This window comes from Plecotus auritus (assembly GCF_963455305.1).
Source record: "Plecotus auritus genome assembly, chromosome: 3".
NCBI lineage: Eukaryota > Metazoa > Chordata > Mammalia > Chiroptera > Vespertilionidae > Plecotus > Plecotus auritus.
This window is the reverse complement of record NC_137772.1, coordinates 108,602,723-108,619,842: the sequence shown is the minus strand read 5'-3', so window position 1 is coordinate 108,619,842 and position 17,120 is coordinate 108,602,723. Positions and strand designations below refer to the sequence as shown.

The following is a 17,120-nucleotide window of genomic DNA, read 5'->3' as shown; positions in this document are numbered from 1 at the left end:
CGCATATTTCACAGACCTAGAAAGAACTCTCCAAAAATTCATCTGGAATAAAAAAAGAACCCGAATAGCCACAGCAATGCTGAGAAAGAAGAATAAAGTAGGAGGGATCTCAATACCATATTTCAAGCTGTATTACAAAGCCACTGTCCTCAAAACAGCCTGGTACTGGCACAAGAACAGACATATAGATCAATGGAATAGAATAGAGAATCCAGATATCGACCCAAACCACTATGCTCAATTAATATTTGACAAAGGAGGCATGAGCATACAATGGAGTCAAGACAGTCTCTTCAATAAATGTTGTTGGGAAAATTGGACAGATACATGCAAAAAAAATGAAACTAGATCACCAACTTACACCATACACAAAAATAAACTCAAAATGAATACAGGACTTAAATATAAGACGGGAAACCATAAAAATACTAGAGGAATCCACAGGCAGCAAAATCTCAGACATATGCTGAAAGAACTTTTTCACTGATACTGCCCCTAGGGCAACGGAAGCCAAAGAGAAAATAAACAAATGGGACTACATCAAAATAAAAAGCTTTTTCACAGCAAAAGAAACCATCAACAAAAGAACAAGAAACCCCACTGTCTGGGAGAACATATTTGCAAATGTTATCACTGATAAAGGTCTAATATCCAACATCTGCAGGCAGCTTATACAACTTAATAAAAGGAAGATAAATGATCCAATAAAAAAAATGGCCAATGGACCTTAATAGAATCTTTTCTAAAGATGACAGAAGGAAGGCAAAGAGACACATGAAAACATGATCAAAGTCACTAATTATCCGAGAGATGCAAATCAAAATGACAATGCGATACCATCTCACACCTGTCAGAATGGCTATCATCAACAAATCAACAAACGACTAGTGTTGGCGAGGATGCGGAGAAAAAGGAACCCTTGTGCACTGCTGGTGGGAATGCAGACTGGTGCAGCCACTATGGAGAACAGTATGGAGTTTCCTCAAAAAACTGAAAATGGAACTCCCATTTGACCCAGTAATCCCACTCCTAGTAATGTATCCTAAGAAACTAGAAACACCAATCAGAAAGGATATATGCATCCCTATGTTCATAGCAGCCCAGTTTACAATAGCTAAGACTAGGAAACAGCCTACGTGCCCATCAGCAGATGACTGGATCAGAAAACTATGGTACACCTACACAATGGAATACTATGCTGCCATAAAAAAGTAGGAATTATTACCATTTGTAGGCACCTGGATGGAATTAGAGAACATTATGCTAAGTGAAATAAGCCAGTCAATGAAAGAAAAATACCACATGATCTCACTCATTTGGGGATAAGGAAATACATTATAAACTGATGAACAAAAAGATAGATACAGAGGCAGTAAAGTATCAAACAGACTGTCAAATTACAGCGGGACGTTTAGGGAGAAGTGGGGGAAATAAGAGATCAACTGAAGGACTTATATGCATGCATATAAGCGTAACCAACGGATGCAAAACATTGGGGGGTGAGGGCATGTATGCGAGTGGTGTGGGGGGCAATGATAAGATATGTACACATATAATACCTTAATAAAAAAAAATTTAAAAAAGCAATCCCATTTACCATCGCACACACAAAAAAATTAAGATACCTAGGAATAAATTTAACTAAGGTGGTAAAAGACTTGTATGCAGAAAACTACAGGACACTAAAAAAGAGACAGAGGAAGATGTAAACAGATGGAAGAATTTACCATGTTCATGGATTGGTAGAATCAACATCATTAAAATGTCCATACTACCCAAAGCAATCTATAGATTCAATGCACTCCCCATTAAAATACCAACCGCATATTTCACAGACCTAGAAAGAACTCTCCAAAAATTCATCTGGAATAAAAAAAGACACCAAATAGCCACAGCAATCCTGAGAAAGAAGAACAAAGTAGGTGGGATCTCAATACCAGATTTTAAGCTGTATTATAAAGCCTCTGTCTTCAAAACAGCCTGGTACTGGCACAAGAACAGACATATAGACCAATGGAATAGAATAGAGAATCCAGATATTGACGCAAACCACTATGCTCAATTAATATTTGACAAAGGAGGTATGAACATACAATGGATTCAAGACAGTCTCTTCAATAAATGGTGCTGGGAAAATTGGACAGATACATGCAAAAAAAATGAAACTAGACCTCCAACTTACACCATACACAAAAACTAACTCAAAATGGATACAGGACTTAAACATAAGATGGGAAACCTTAAAAATACTAGAGGATTCCACAGGCAGATAACTCTCAGACATATGTCGAAGCAATTTCTTCACCGATACCGCTCCTAGGGCAATGGAAGTTAAAGAGAAAATAAACAAATGGGACTTCAACAAAATAAAAAGCTTTTGCACAGCAAAAGAAACCATCAACAAAACATCAAGAAAGCCCACTGTAGCCCTGACTGGTTTGGTTCAGTGGATAGAGAGTCAGCCTGCAGACTGAAGGGTCCCAGGTTCGATTCCGGTCAAGGGCATGTACCTTGGTTGTGGGCACATCCCCAGTAGGAGGTGTGCAAGAGGCACCTGGTTGATGTTTCTCTCCCATCAATGTTTCTAACACTCTATCCCTCTGCCTTCCTCTCTGTAAAAAATCAATAAAATATATTTTTTAAAAAAATGAAAGAAAGCCCACTGTATGGGAGAACATATTTGCAAATGTTATCACTGATAAAGATTTAATCTCCAACATCTACAGGGAACTTATACAACTTAATAAAAGGAAGATAAATGATCCGATTAAAAAAAAAATGGGCAATGGACCTAAATAGAATCTTTTTGAAAGAAGACAGAAGAAAGGCCAAGAGACATATGAAAACATGCTCAAAGTTACTAATTATCCGAGAGATGCAAATCAAAACGACAATGCGGTGACATCTCACACCTGTCAGAATGGCAATCATCAACAAATCAACAAACAACAAGTGTAGGTGAAGATGTGGAGAAAAAGGAACCCTGTGCATTGCTGGTGGGAATGCAGACTGGTGCAGCCACTGTGGAGAACACTAAGGAGTTTCCTCCAAAATCTAAAAATGGAGCTCCCATTTGACCCAGTAATCCCACTTCTAGGATTATATCCCAAGAAACTAGAAACACCAATCAGAAAGGATATATGCACCCCTGTGTTCATAGCAGCACAATTCACCATAGCTAAGATTTGGAAAAAGCCTAAATGCCCATCAACAGATGAGTGGATTAGAAAACTATGGTACATCTACACAATGGAATACTACGCTGCTATGAAAAAGTAGGAATTCTTACCATTTGCAGTAGCATGGATGGACCTGGAGAGCATTATATTAAGTGAAATAAGCCAGGCAATGAAAGAAAAATACCACATGATCTCACTCATTTTTGGAAAATAAATAACATTATAACCTGATGAATAAAAAGATAGATACAGAGGCAGTAAAGCACTGAACAGACTGTCAAATTACAGCGGGAAGGCTGGGGAGTATTGGGGAGGGAGGGAAATAGATTAACCAAAGGACTTGTATGCATGTGTATAAGCGCACCAATGGACACAAGACACTGCGGGGGGTAGGATGAGGGAATGCGACAGGGGGTAGGGGAGGCTGGGGGAAGGTCAATGGGGAAAAAAGGAGAATGTGTACTAATTTATGTAATATTTTACACAAAAAATAAAAATATAGCACACAGTTTCTGGCACCATAAGATTGATACCAAAAAAAAAAAAGAGGGGCATAAAATAAAACTCTTTTAGTGACTTAAAACGTTCTGAAAGTGTCTACATTTACAAAAGAAAAATATTTAATGATACAAAAATTACCCATTGATTCACTCTAACTAACATGTTTGCCTAGTACTTAAGAGTAATCTTTGGAATTCCTGGTACCCTGATGTGAACTTGTAACACATGTTATTTAGATATGTTTTCATCATTTTCATCTGTTTCTTTTTCAAGCCTTTGTTTAAATTAGCCAGTATTACTATGTCTGTTTCAGAGGTATAAGAGAACTGTCCAAGTTCCAAAATATCAGTGACCAAGTCTGTATTCAGTACCACTTGTTGGACAGTCTAATGGCACCATAGTAGCCTGAAGGTGTACTGAAATATCTTCCAGTTGTTTTTGAATGCAGCAAATGTTTTAAAAATAAGAAACACTCAGTGCCTTTATCCATTCACTGCATTTTCTTTCCTTCCTTTGTTCTGTTAAAGAAAAAAATTAAAAATATTTTATTTTATTAGATTTTTAGCAGTCTGTTTTTTAATTTGCTCAGTATAATTGAAAAAAGTTCAGTTTGAATATTCCCTTTCAAATGTAGCTACAACTACTTTATTTCTGATAATAGAAGTCTTTTTTTCTTGGCCTAAGTTATAGCACAGTTAAACCTAAAAGTAAAAACAGCAGTTGTAAATCTAAGCATTCATTACTTAGATAACTAACTAAACAGTAACTAACTAAAAAAATGCATTAACTTTATTCATCTTTATCTTTCATAATAAAGAGTAAGGAGCCCAATTTGAAAATATAAAAGTAACACAAGTTCATTTTCAAAAAGTTAAAGATTTAAAGAAATAGCTGTCATTTGTATTCCTAACACATGGAAATGACCACTATTAGTGTTTGAGAGGATGACCCTGCTGTCATTTTTTCCCATGTGTTTCCATTTATTTAGTGTGGAGTTTACTATTTTTATACTACCACCCTTGCTTTCTCATGAACACCTTCCTAGAGACTGCTGCAGTTTCAGTCTAATGTGCTAATGGGACTTGGCATAGTATTTTATATTATACTAAAGGCCCTGTGCATGAAATTCATGCACAGAGGGGGGGTCCCTTCAGCACAGCCTGCACCCTCTCCAATCCAGGACCCCTCAAGGGATGTCCGACTGCCGGTTTAGGACCGATCCCGGGGATTGTGCCTAAACTGGCAGTCGGACATCCCTCTCACAATCCGGGACAGCTGGCTCCTAATAACTAATGCCTGCTGGCCAGATCGCCCCCACTGCTTTTGCATGCCGGCCTGATTGCCCTTAACTGACCCCCGCTGATGGCCAGGTCGCCCCCAACTTCCCCCTCCCTGCCGGCCTGGTCCTCCCCAACTGCCCCCCTGCCGACCTAGTCACCCCTCACTGTCCCCCCTGCCAGCCTAATCGCCCCCAACTGCCCCCCCCCGCCAATCTGGTCGCCCTCAACTAAATCCCCCGCTGCCAGCCTGGTGGTCCCTAACTGCCCCCCCACTGGCATGATCATCCCTAACTGCCCCCCCCCTGCCAGCCTGGTCACCCCCAACTACCCCCCTCTGCCAGCCTGGTCTCCCCTAACTGCCCTCCCTGCCGGCCTGATTGCCCCCAACAGGCCCCCCTGGCCAGTCTGGTCACCCCTCACAGCCCCCCCACTGGCCTGGTGGCCTCACGCAACCTGCTGTTCAGTTGTTTGGTCATCTGTCACTAAACCCCCTGCAGGCCTGGTCATAGTCAGCCATTTATGAGGGCATGATGGTCAATTTGCATATTACTTCTTTATTATATAGGACTAGAGGCCCGGTGCACGAAATTCGTGCATGGGGGTGTGTTCCTCAGCCCAGCCTGCACCCTCTCTAATCTAGGACCCCTCGAGGGATGTCCGACTGCCCGTTTAGACCTGATCCCAGTATGATCAGGCCTAAACGGGCAGTCGGATATCCCTCTCAGAATCCAGGACTGCTGGCTCCCAACTGCTCACCTGCCTGCCTTCCTGATTGCCCCTAACAGCTTCTGCCTGCCAGCCTGACCATCCTCTAACCATTCCCCTGCCAGTCTGGTTGATGCTTAACTGCTCCCCTGCCAGCCTGATTGCCCCTAACTGCCCTCCTCTGCAGGCCTGGTCACCCCTATCTGCCCTCCCTTGCAAGCTTGATCACCCCCAACTGCCCTCCCTTGCAGACCTGATCCCTCCCAACTGCCCTCCCCTGCTGGCCATCTTGTGTTGGCCATCTTGAGTCCACATGGGGGCAGTCATCTTTGACCACATGGGGGCAGCCATTTTGTGTGTTGTAGTGACGGTCAATTTGCATATTATTCTCTTATTAGATAGGATAGAGGCATGGTGCACAGGTGGGGCAGGCTGGTTTGCCCTGAAGGCTGTCCCAGATCAAGGTGGGGGTTCCCTTGGGGTGTGGGGCGGCCTGGGTGAGGGTCCTGTGGTGGTTTGCAGGCTAGCCACACCCCCTGGCGACCCAAGTGGAGGCCCTGGTATCTGAGATTTGTTTATCTTCTACATTTGAAACTTTGTAGCCTTGAGCAGAGCCAAGCCTCCTGCTCGCTCTGTGGCCACAGCCATTTTTGTTGGAATTTATTTATCTTCTATAATTGAAACTTTGTAGCCTTGCGTGGAGGCCAAGACAGGCCAGGGCTGCGAAGCTTGGCTTCCTCCATCACCTGGGGAAACTCAAGCCTCCTGCTCTCTCCAGCTCTGTGGTTGCTGCCATTTTTGTTGGGATTTATTTATCTTCTATAATTGAAACTTTGTAGCCTTGAGCAGAGGCCTGGGCCCACCAGGGCAGGTGGAAAACTTGGCTTCCTCCATTGCCAGGGAAACCCAAGCCTCCTGCTCACTCCGTGGCTGCAGCCATCTTGGTTGGATTAATTTGCCTACTCGCTCCTGATTGGCTGGTGGGTGTGGCTTGTGGGTGTAGCAGAGTTATGGTCAGTTTGCATATTACTCTTTTATTAGATAGGATTATACAGGTATTATGTATGTATACATATTAATGTATGTACATATGTACTGTTGCATAATACTTTTGTAATTTTATTAATATGTATATTATACCTATGATATACTTTTGTATAATACTTTTGTAATTTATGTGGATAAAATTATGTGAACATATAATCTACATATGTACAGTTCCTTTAAACACATTGGGTCTTTAAAAGAATTCTCAAATCATTTGTTTCTAGCTCTTTTTTCGTCTTCTACTATACCTGCCATTTCTGTTTTATAAGTACTTTAGATCTCTCTTTTATCATCTCAATTTACCTTTTATTTTTCTCTGACATGAGTAATACTCCCTGATACCCTGAGTGTTCTTTTAGGAGTAGGGCATAGTGATTATGAACTTGAGCTCTAAGACAGATTTTCTGGGTTTAAATCTCAGCACTACCACCTACCAGCCTAACTTTCATGTCTACCTTATGTTCTCAGAGGTAAATTGACAGTAATAATAGTTCTTACCTGAAAGCGTTGTTGCAAAGATAAAACTAGCTGATACATGTAATGTGTTTAGAATAGGGCTTAGCAAATAATAAGAACCCCATACATATTAGCTAATCATTTTTAAGGATAACACAAGAATGCTACTTTTCAGGACTTTATACATAAAAAGCTATGCTTACGTTAAGCACTCTGCATGTAAGGTTCTATAATCCTATCTAATAAAAGAGTAATATGCAAATTAACCATCACTCTGCCACACCAATAAGCCACACCCACCTGCCAATCAGGAGCGAGTATGAAAATTAACACAACCAAGATGGCAGCAGCCATAGAGCAAGCAGGAAGCTTGGGTTGCCCCAGTAATGGAGGAAGCAAAGCTTTCCGCACACCCTGGGAGGCCCAGGACTCCACTCAAGGCTACAAAGTATATAGAAGATAAATAAATCCCAGATACCAGGGCCTCCACTTGAGTCACCAGGGGGCGTGGCTGGCCTGCAAACCACCACAGGCCCCTCGCCCAGGCCACCCCATGCCCCAAGGGAACCCCCACCCTAATCTGGGACACCCTTCAAGGCAAACCAGCTGGCCCCCACCCATACACCAGGCCTCTATCCTATCTAATAAAAGAGTAATGTGCAAATTGACCGTCACTCCAACACACAAGATGGCTGCCCCCATGTGGTCAAAGATGGGTGCCCCCATGTGGACATAAGATGGCCGCCACAAGATGGCCAGCAGGGTGGGCAGTTGGAAGGGACCAGGCCTGCAAGGGAGGGCAGTTGTGGGCAATCAGGCCAGCAGGGAGGGAAGTCGGGAGGGACCAGGCCTGTAAGGGAGGGCATTTGGGGGCAATCAAGCCTGCAGGGGAGAGCAGTTGGGGGGGGGACCAGGCCTGCAGGGAAGGGCAGTTTGGGGTGACCAGGCCTGCAGGGGAGGGCAGTTAGGGGCAAACAGGCTGGCAGGGGAGCAGTTAGGCATCAATCAGGCTGGCAGGGGAGTGGTTAGGGGATGATCAGGCTGGCAGACAGAAGCAGTTAGGGGCAATCAGGAAGGCAGGCAGGTGAGCAGTTGGGAGCCAGCAGTCCTGGATTCTAAGAGGAATGTCCAACTGCCCATTTAGGCCCAATCCTACTGGGATCGGGCCTAAACGGGCAGTCGGACATCCCTTGCGGGGTCCCAGATTGGAGAGGGTGCAGGCTGGGCTGAAGGACACACAACCCCCATGCAGGAATTTCATGTACTGGGCCTCTTGTCCTATATAATAAAAGCCTAAAATGCAGTGTCCGGTTGTCCACTCATCCATTCAACCAATCAAAGCATAACATGCTAATGATATGCTAAGGCCACTCAACCAGGGAGCAGACAGTCAACCATTCGACCAGTTTCTATGACGTGCAATGACCACCAGGGGGCAGACGCTCTTACTGGTAGGTTAGCTTGCTGCAGGGTCCAGCAGATCAGGACTGAGTGAGATGGACCGGACATGCCCTGGAGCCCTCCCACTGTCCCTTCCCAGTTGACCAACCTCCTGTGACCCTTCCTGGCCCTGATTGTGCACTGTTGGGGTCCCTGCACCTGGCCTGCACCCTCTCCCAATCCGGGACCCTTCAGGGATTGTCGGAGAGCCGGTTTCAGACCGATCCCACAGGCCAGACTGAGGGACCCCATTGGTGCAAGGATTTGTGCACTGGGCCTCTAGTTATATATATGAAAGTCTAAGTGACCGGCCGACTGGCCATCTAGCAGGTATATATGACTCACACTGACCACCAGGGGGCAGACGCTCAACGCAGGAGCTGCCGAGCGACAGCAGCTTTGCAGAGTGCCCTCTCGCACTCCAGGACCCCTCTGGGGAGGTCAGACTTCCGGTTTTGATCTGATCCCCACAGGCCAGGCTGAGGAACCCCACCTGCCGGAGGGACCCTACTCACTCTGCAGATCCCCTTCAAGCCCTGGAGCTGCCCCAGGTGCAGCCGGCCGGAGAGTGACCTCCGTAGGTTGGCTCCAGGGCGTGTCCAGCCCATCTCGCATATATATATATATATATATATATATATATATATATATATATATATATATATATATATATGTATATATATATATATGTGTGTGTGTGTGTGTGTGTGTGTATGTGTGTGTGTATAGATAGATATAGATATATAGATATATAGATATATATAGATATATATAGATATATATATAGACATATATAGTGAATTTGAAAAATAATGTTAATTAGAAAGTCTACCAGGGAAATCTTACTTCATCTCTCCTTTTCTAGTTTTTCTCCTACAGACCACACATTTCTGCCAGAAATTAGTCAACAGAAGACCTAAAATTGCTGCTAGATCTATTTACCCCCTATTAGACCAAGTAGAGGAGTAGATTCCAGAGCTAACAGCATGCTCTAGACACCCAGATTTCTTATTTATTTGTAATTTAAACCTATTGACACTAACAAGAAGTCCTGGCTGGTTTAATTAAACTTGCATGAGCCATATGGTGTAGGAGAAACCAGCATTCAGGTATTCAAGGTATTATATTAAAATCCCATACATGAGACTTTTCTGAGTAACTAATTTGAAAAAAAAAGAAAAAAACAACATGACCAGTATAGATTAACAATATAGAATAAATATTATATGCGATCAATTCAGTCTTGGTCAGCTGGAGCTGCTAGAACAAAATACCACAGACTGAGATAGACATTTACTTCTTACAGTTCTGGATGCTGGAAGTCCATGACCAAGTTATTAATGATTGGCTTCTTCCTGGCTTGTAGTTAGCCATCTTCTTGCTATATGCTCACATGGCCTTTTTATGGTGCATGTGCTTAGAGAAAGAAAGAACTCACTCTTCCTCTTTTTCATAGGACATTAGTCTCATCATGAGGGCTCTATCATTTTGACCTCATCTAAACCTAATTATTTCCCAAAGGCCCCACCTCCAAATACTATCATGTTAGAGGTTTGGACTTCAACATATGAATTTTGAGGGATACAAACATTCAGTCCACAAGAAACTTTAAAAAAGAAATGAAACTTTATGTAATATTTCATACTAATGTCATACAGTAACCTGAGAACTGCCAACCCCAAGGTGATATCAGAGTTAATTTCCTTAAGTCATGGAGATTCTTTGCATACTTGATTTGAATATTTCTTGGCACTTTGTGTAATTTTTTTACTGGAGTTTTATGACAATTTCTATGTTGAAATTTTACTTTTGCTAAAATACTACTTTATAATACTAGGAATATTTTTTACCCTTACTAAAATTCATCTTAAAAATAAATAAGAAAACATATTTCTCTAGATACCACTTTGTTCCCATTTAAAGCAAAACTTGAAAGTAATGTCTACATCTATTGTCTTCCAGTTTTCTCCTACCACTCCATCAGATCTTTATTTCCTTTACTTCACTGAAACAGTTCTGGTGAAGATAATTGGTGACTCCTCTTTGCCAAATCTAATGATCTTGGTTTTTACTTTACTTAACTTGTCAGCAGCATTTGAGACAACTGGTCATCCCTTTCTATTTTTTAAAATGCTTTTGCACTTGACTTCAGTACCATCACTGAGACCCTTCTCAACCTCTTTTGCTCAGTTTTCTTTATTGCCCTGATCTCGAAATGCCCCGGATAGTCACTGGATCCATTGTCTTCTTTATCTCTAATCCTTCGCTAAGTGATATTATTCTGACTCGTGGATTTACAAATCATCAGCATCCCAGTGACTCCCAATTATATTTCCAATCTAGACGTCTCCATTGAAATCCAGAATTATATACCCACTTGGCTAATTTGACATCACAGCTTGGATATGTAAAATATACCTCAATTTTAATATGTCCAAAACTTTTGATTTCCAGCTCTAAATTAGATTCTCCACAGTCTTGCCCACATCTCTTTATTGCAATTTTATCTTTCCAGTTGGTCAAGACAGCAAAACTTGGATTCATCCTTGATTCTCCTGTTTACTCATGTACGACATCCAATCTATCAGAAAACTCTTTTGGCTCTTCCTTTATATAACCAGCAGATAACAATATTATATCACATCCACTGCCACCACCTGCTCCAATATTCTATGTTCTCTTTCCTGTATATTTGTAAAGCTTCCTAACTGGACTCTGCTTCAACTCCTGGACCCTAAGGTCTATGTCACAAAAGCCAAAAATAATGCTCTTAAAATATGTCATTTTATAGCACCCCCATGTTCAAAGCCTTCCTACACTTTTATATAGAGAGACTGGATATACAAACATAGGAGAGACCATATATTAAAAATACAACTTTGACTCACAACCTACAGTAACTGGGGAACCAAACCACAACCTCTGTAGCAATCAGCCCAAAATGGTCAGGACTTGATCAGTTACAGCTTTGTTTGTTTTTGTCCCTATTTTCAACTTAAGACCAACTATTTGCAAAGAATGTTTGCCTCCTATTTAGTCCTCTTACAGTTTCCCTGTGCCCATAGCCTGTACTCAGGGCACACTTAAAGCCTTCTCTTTATTTTACTTCATTCTAAAGCTTTCTCATTCTTCTGTCTACCTTTGAGTTCCTGCCAAATACAAGATTAATGGTGGCTGACTCCTTTGCTATAGTAACTGAATAAATAGTTCACTTGTTGCAGTCCCATTGGTTGGTCTTTATTTCCACAATATCTTTCTCTAAATAAATTACAAAGTCCTTCCAATTGTTCTGAAAGCTCCAGGTAATCTGCCTACCACCCAGCCCATCATTCCTTCTCTGTCCCCATGTCCTACCCTCTCCTTCTTGCCTTGGTTACTCTGAACACTCAGTTTACTCCTGCCTGTTCCTTGTACACACCTGACACAACCTGGCCTGAGGCCCTTTTTACTTGTTCAGCCCTTTGCCTGGAATTCTCTAAGTTATTCACAGAAAGCTTCTCATTACTACCTTGCAATCTCAGTTCAAATGTGACTCCTCTACCAGAGATACTTTCCATGACTTTCCTAAATAACACAGACCACTCATGAACATACCCTGCCTCAGCCCTCTCTTTCCCCCCTCAGCATATTCTATATTCTTTATATCATTTGTCACCTCCTGAAATAATACATATTTTATTGTATTTTGTTTATTTTCTTTCTCCTCTCCATCCCCAACTAGTATGAAAATGAGACTAGGGATTTTGTTTTCCTCAATATCCCCTATTTTTAATACAGTGTCTGGCAAGTAGAAGTCACCCAATCAATGTTTGATAAATGAATCCTATATAATAAAAGCCTAATATGCAAATTGACTGAACAGTGAAACAACAGGTGAAATGACCAGTCGCTATGACACACACTGACCAACAGGGGTCAGATGCTCAATGCAGGAGCTGCCCCCAGCCCTCAGGCCCCAGGCCAGCCAAGGCGAGTGCCAGTGGGGCCCCCCTGGATTACCCCACATTGCCCCACAGAGGGAGGTGACTTGCGGTGGTGGGGGGCAGGGCTGGCTGGCGAGCAGGCCTGGGCCACCCCCGATCACCCCGCTGGTCACCTCCCACAGAGGAATCCTGAGGGGAACCAGAAGAATGAAAGCCAACCTCTCTTTGCTTTTGCACAGTCCTCTGAGTTCTGTGTTCCCCTTTGGCTGACCAAACCAAAAGCCAGAGCACAAGGGAAACTTTGATGTGGTTCACATTAGTCAGTTCCAGGGGCACAAGGCAGGGTGGAGAAGGATGGAACGTGGACCTTGAGGGCCTGTGTTCATGATTCCAGTGTTCTTTTTTGTAATATCAGAAGCAGTGTGGCTTACTTTTTTAAAAATAAAACACAAACCATTTTCTGTGTATATATGAGACTTCCAGTGAAACAGACTCCCTGGCAAATACCAACATAATCTGTTTGGGGGTTATCATGTCAAACTATTGAACTAAATGTGTTGTTGAAATAAACGTAGTTTTATATGGAACAGTGTTTTTTTTTTCCAACAATTTATGCCATTTTTATTATTTAGTGTACCTTTCATATACCTTAAAATGAATTATTGAATCTTATCTATATATATAAAAGGCTAAGCGACCGGCCAACTGGCCAACTGGTTAGTAGATATGACGCACACTGACCACCAGAGGGCAGACACTGAACACGGCAACTTTGCAGAGTGCCCTCTCGCACTCCGGGACCCCTCAGGGGATGTTGGAGAGTCAGTTTCAGCTCAATCTCCACAGGTCAGGCTGAAGGACCCCACCTGCCAGAGGGACCCTGCTCACTCCACAGATGCCCCAGATGCACCCGGCTGGGGAGGGACAGCGGGAGATTGTCTCCAGGGCATGTCCAGCCCGTCTCGCCCAGTCCCACCCAGCAGGCCACCTTCTAATTAATTTCCTTTAAATGTGCACAAATCCATGCACCGAGTCACTAGTATAAATATAATGTTGTATACTGTGTATTATTTTTATTTCTCCAGGGGAAGAAGTAAACCATGAACTTGTTTCTTGTGCCAGATGAATACATTAATAAATTCTAAAGGAAATGCTATAGTTTTTTTGAGGCAAACCCCATTGTCTTTATTTTTAAATTTATTTTTATTGTTGGGAGTATTACAGATGTCCCCTATTTTCACCCCTTATCCCCCCATCTACCTAGCTCCCACCCACACCAGCCTTCATTTCACTATTGTGTGTGCCCATGGGCTATTCATATATGCATATAAGTTCTTTGTTTAATCTTTTTCCACCCTCTTCCCCCCTTCTCTCTGAGATCTGTCAGCCTGATCCATGCTTCTATGTCTCTGGACCTATTTTGCTCATCAGTTTATTTTGTTCATTAGATTCCACATATAAGTGATATAATATGATACTTGTCTTTCTCCAACTGGCTTATTTTGCTTAGCATAATACTCTCCAGGTCTATCCATGCTATCTCAAAGGATAAGAGATCCTTTTTATACAGCTGCATAGTATTCCATTATGTAAATGTCCCACAGCTTTTTTATCCACTCATCTACTGATGGGCACTTTGGCTGTTTCCAGATCTTAGCTATTGAAAATAATGCTGCTATGAACATAAGGGTATATATATTCTTTCTGATTGGTGGAACTACTATTTTAAAAATAACAAACAAACCAAGAAACCAAGTGTTGAACAGTGGATTATTATTTTTTAGTTATTTAAAAGGAACACATTTGGGGTTAGAAAAACAAATATAGTAGACTTAGAAAGATTTGCGTTTTAATCCTGTCTTACCAGGAAGAGTCCTTGACAAATAAGTTCAACTCTATGAGTCTGAGTTTCCTCATCTATAAAGTAAAAGGTGAAACAAAATGCCATCTTAGGTCTCTTCCAACTCTAAAATTTGACTGCTTAATTGAAAAGTATTGATTAGTGCCAAAAGAACAAAGTTGGATTTTAAAGGAAGCATATCACCAGCACTTATTAATTGAGAAAAAATAATTATTGTAGATAAAAGCAATGTTGGCTTTTATTTCTAGGTTAAGAATTCACTAGTCCAAGGCCTACATGCTGTATAACAACTTGTCCCCTCTCCTTCTTCCTTCCCCTCACACTGTATTTTTCTAAAAGAATATCCAAGGGGGGAAATCAATCATTAGAGAAATTTTAATTTGCATAGGATTGTTTCAGAGATGAGAAACAATGACTGTGATTGTGTTTTCTCCTTAGAACCAACTGTATTTATTCCCCAGTCTGAATACTCCATTGAGGAAGATGTTGGTGAACTATTCATTCCCATCAGGAGAAGTGGAGACGTGAGCCAGGAGTTGATAGTGATCTGTTATACACAACAAGGTAGCTGGAAATACCACCCCCGCCCCCCGGCAAGATAAAAATAAGCGTCTTTAACATGTTGGTAACATAACATCATGCCATGTGAGGTATACTTTATAATTTCCATAGGAAAAAAAAAAGCAGTTATCCAGAAATCTCCCTTCACCATTGCACTTTTGAGAACTCCTCTAAGAGCACTTGGAAGGACTCTGCTGCCTCTTACACAGAAATATTTTTTTCACCTGATTTGCTTACTCTACTTTTCAATGCTTTGTGGGTTATAAGAAATTGAAGGTCCTTCATTCTCCACACACTCCCCCACCCCAAGGCTGCTGAAGTAGAAGGTAGTAATTATTAAAAGAGAAAACAAAACAAAAAGAAGCAAAGAAATCATACCTATGGAAGAAAACTAATTTCATACTACTTTGAAACTCATTGCAATCAAATTTCAGAATATTTATTTTGCTCATGGGTAAGTATCCTCTAAAAGGTGATTTTATATAATTAAAATTAATACATAATATTCATTAATAAACTCATAATATAACTTAATATTCATTAATATTCTGGAAAATAAGTAGACTTTCTAAAGATGCAACAGAAAAAGTCATATATGCTATTGATATCTGAGCTGATCTTGAAAATTTCTGTTAATGTATATGCATTGACAGGTAGTAGAGAATAGTGATTAATATTATTGCCTTCAGGATCAGCCTTCAGCTCTGGGTTATATAGTTTAACCTATAAGCCTAGATTACCAAATGCATAAAACCCAATAGAATAGAATGGTTGAGAGGATCAATGAGGCAATGCCTGTAAAACATCTGCACACAGTAAGCAGTTGTATAATATGAGCTATTATTTTGTAATATTGTGTTGTTCTAAAAGACCACTGGAAGAAAGTAGAGAAAACATTTGAAACTTAATATTTATCATATGTTTGAGACCATTGTGAAGTTAATGTGTGATAGTAGAACATGTAAGTGCTATTGCACTTTCTAGGGGTGTTAATACATATTAGTTGACCATTGAAATGCTGCGTGTGAAATTATTTTTTTAAATATCCTTGTGATATATTCTACATAAAACATCTTTTGTATTTTCTCTGCCTCAAGGAACAGCAAGCGGAACTGTGCCAACATCAGTGCTGTCCTATTCTGATTACATATCCAGGCCTGAGGACCACACCAGTGTCATCCGCTTTAACAAACATGAGCGTGAGAAAATGTGTCGGATTGTTGTGATTGATGACTCCTTGTATGAAGAGGAAGAGACATTCCATGTCCTTCTGAGCATGCCTATGGGTGGTAGAATTGGATCAGAATTCCAAGGGGCTTGGGTTACAATCATCCCTGACAAAAATGATGGTAAGTACTAATACACCTGAAAAGTATTCTTCTTTCCATTCAGATGAACTTTAAGCACAGACTTCTAGACAAAAAAAATAATAAAATAAAATAAAAATGACAGTGTAAAAAATACCACATGCACATTAATTTTATGCTTGATTTTATGGTGTGATTAAGTTTCAAGTTGACTGTATCAAACAATTTGTCCTTAATTTAATATTTTTATTAAATGTATTGGGCTGACATTGGTTAGCATAAATATATCTTTTAGGTGAAGGTTTCTGTTACAAGATCTGTATATTGCACTGTGTGCCCACCACCCAAGGTCAAATCTCCTGTCTCTTCCTGTGGGTTCTTGTCCTATGAAATTTGAAGAATAAAATTCGTGGACTAAAATATTTTAAATAAAAAATTAAATAAAAGTTTGTTGGAAGCATATACAAACTCGCCCTAGGAAGGGGCCCCGAAGGGGACCCCCTGGGGAGGGGACCCCCAAATGGGAAAAACCTGCTCTCTCTCTCTCTTAAATGGGAAAAAAATCTAACTCATTCTGAGGTTCTTTGTCTCCAGATTTATAAAGGATGTAGCTCTTTGTCTGAACATGACCCTTTCTAATTGGACCCTTCCTTAATTTATGACCCCTGTGCTTTCCTAATTGTTCATTCTTCTGCAGAATATCAGTTTCAAAGGTCAAAGCCCACCTGGTGCTCCCCTCTTCCTCTTCCCCTTATCTTGCAACATTCCTCTACCCTCTGTAAAATATGCCTTTCTCCCCCGCTTATGTTATAACATTTCTCTATCCTCTATGAATGTGGATTGAGGTAACTAAGTGTTTT

General features: G+C 41.2%; 1 protein-coding gene across 2 annotated transcripts in view; it reads left to right on the top strand.

The window, feature by feature from the left end:
* The window catches only part of FREM2 (FRAS1 related extracellular matrix 2), a 449,278-nt gene that overhangs the window by 205,606 nt on the left and 226,552 nt on the right, over positions 1–17,120 (top strand). For both annotated transcript variants that reach the window (XM_080659410.1, XM_080659409.1), the window contains 2 exons: positions 14,831–14,956; positions 16,051–16,302. In XM_080659410.1, coding sequence (XP_080515536.1) covers positions 14,831–14,956; positions 16,051–16,302 — 378 coding nt within the window. The remainder of the gene's footprint in view (positions 1–14,830; positions 14,957–16,050; positions 16,303–17,120) is intronic.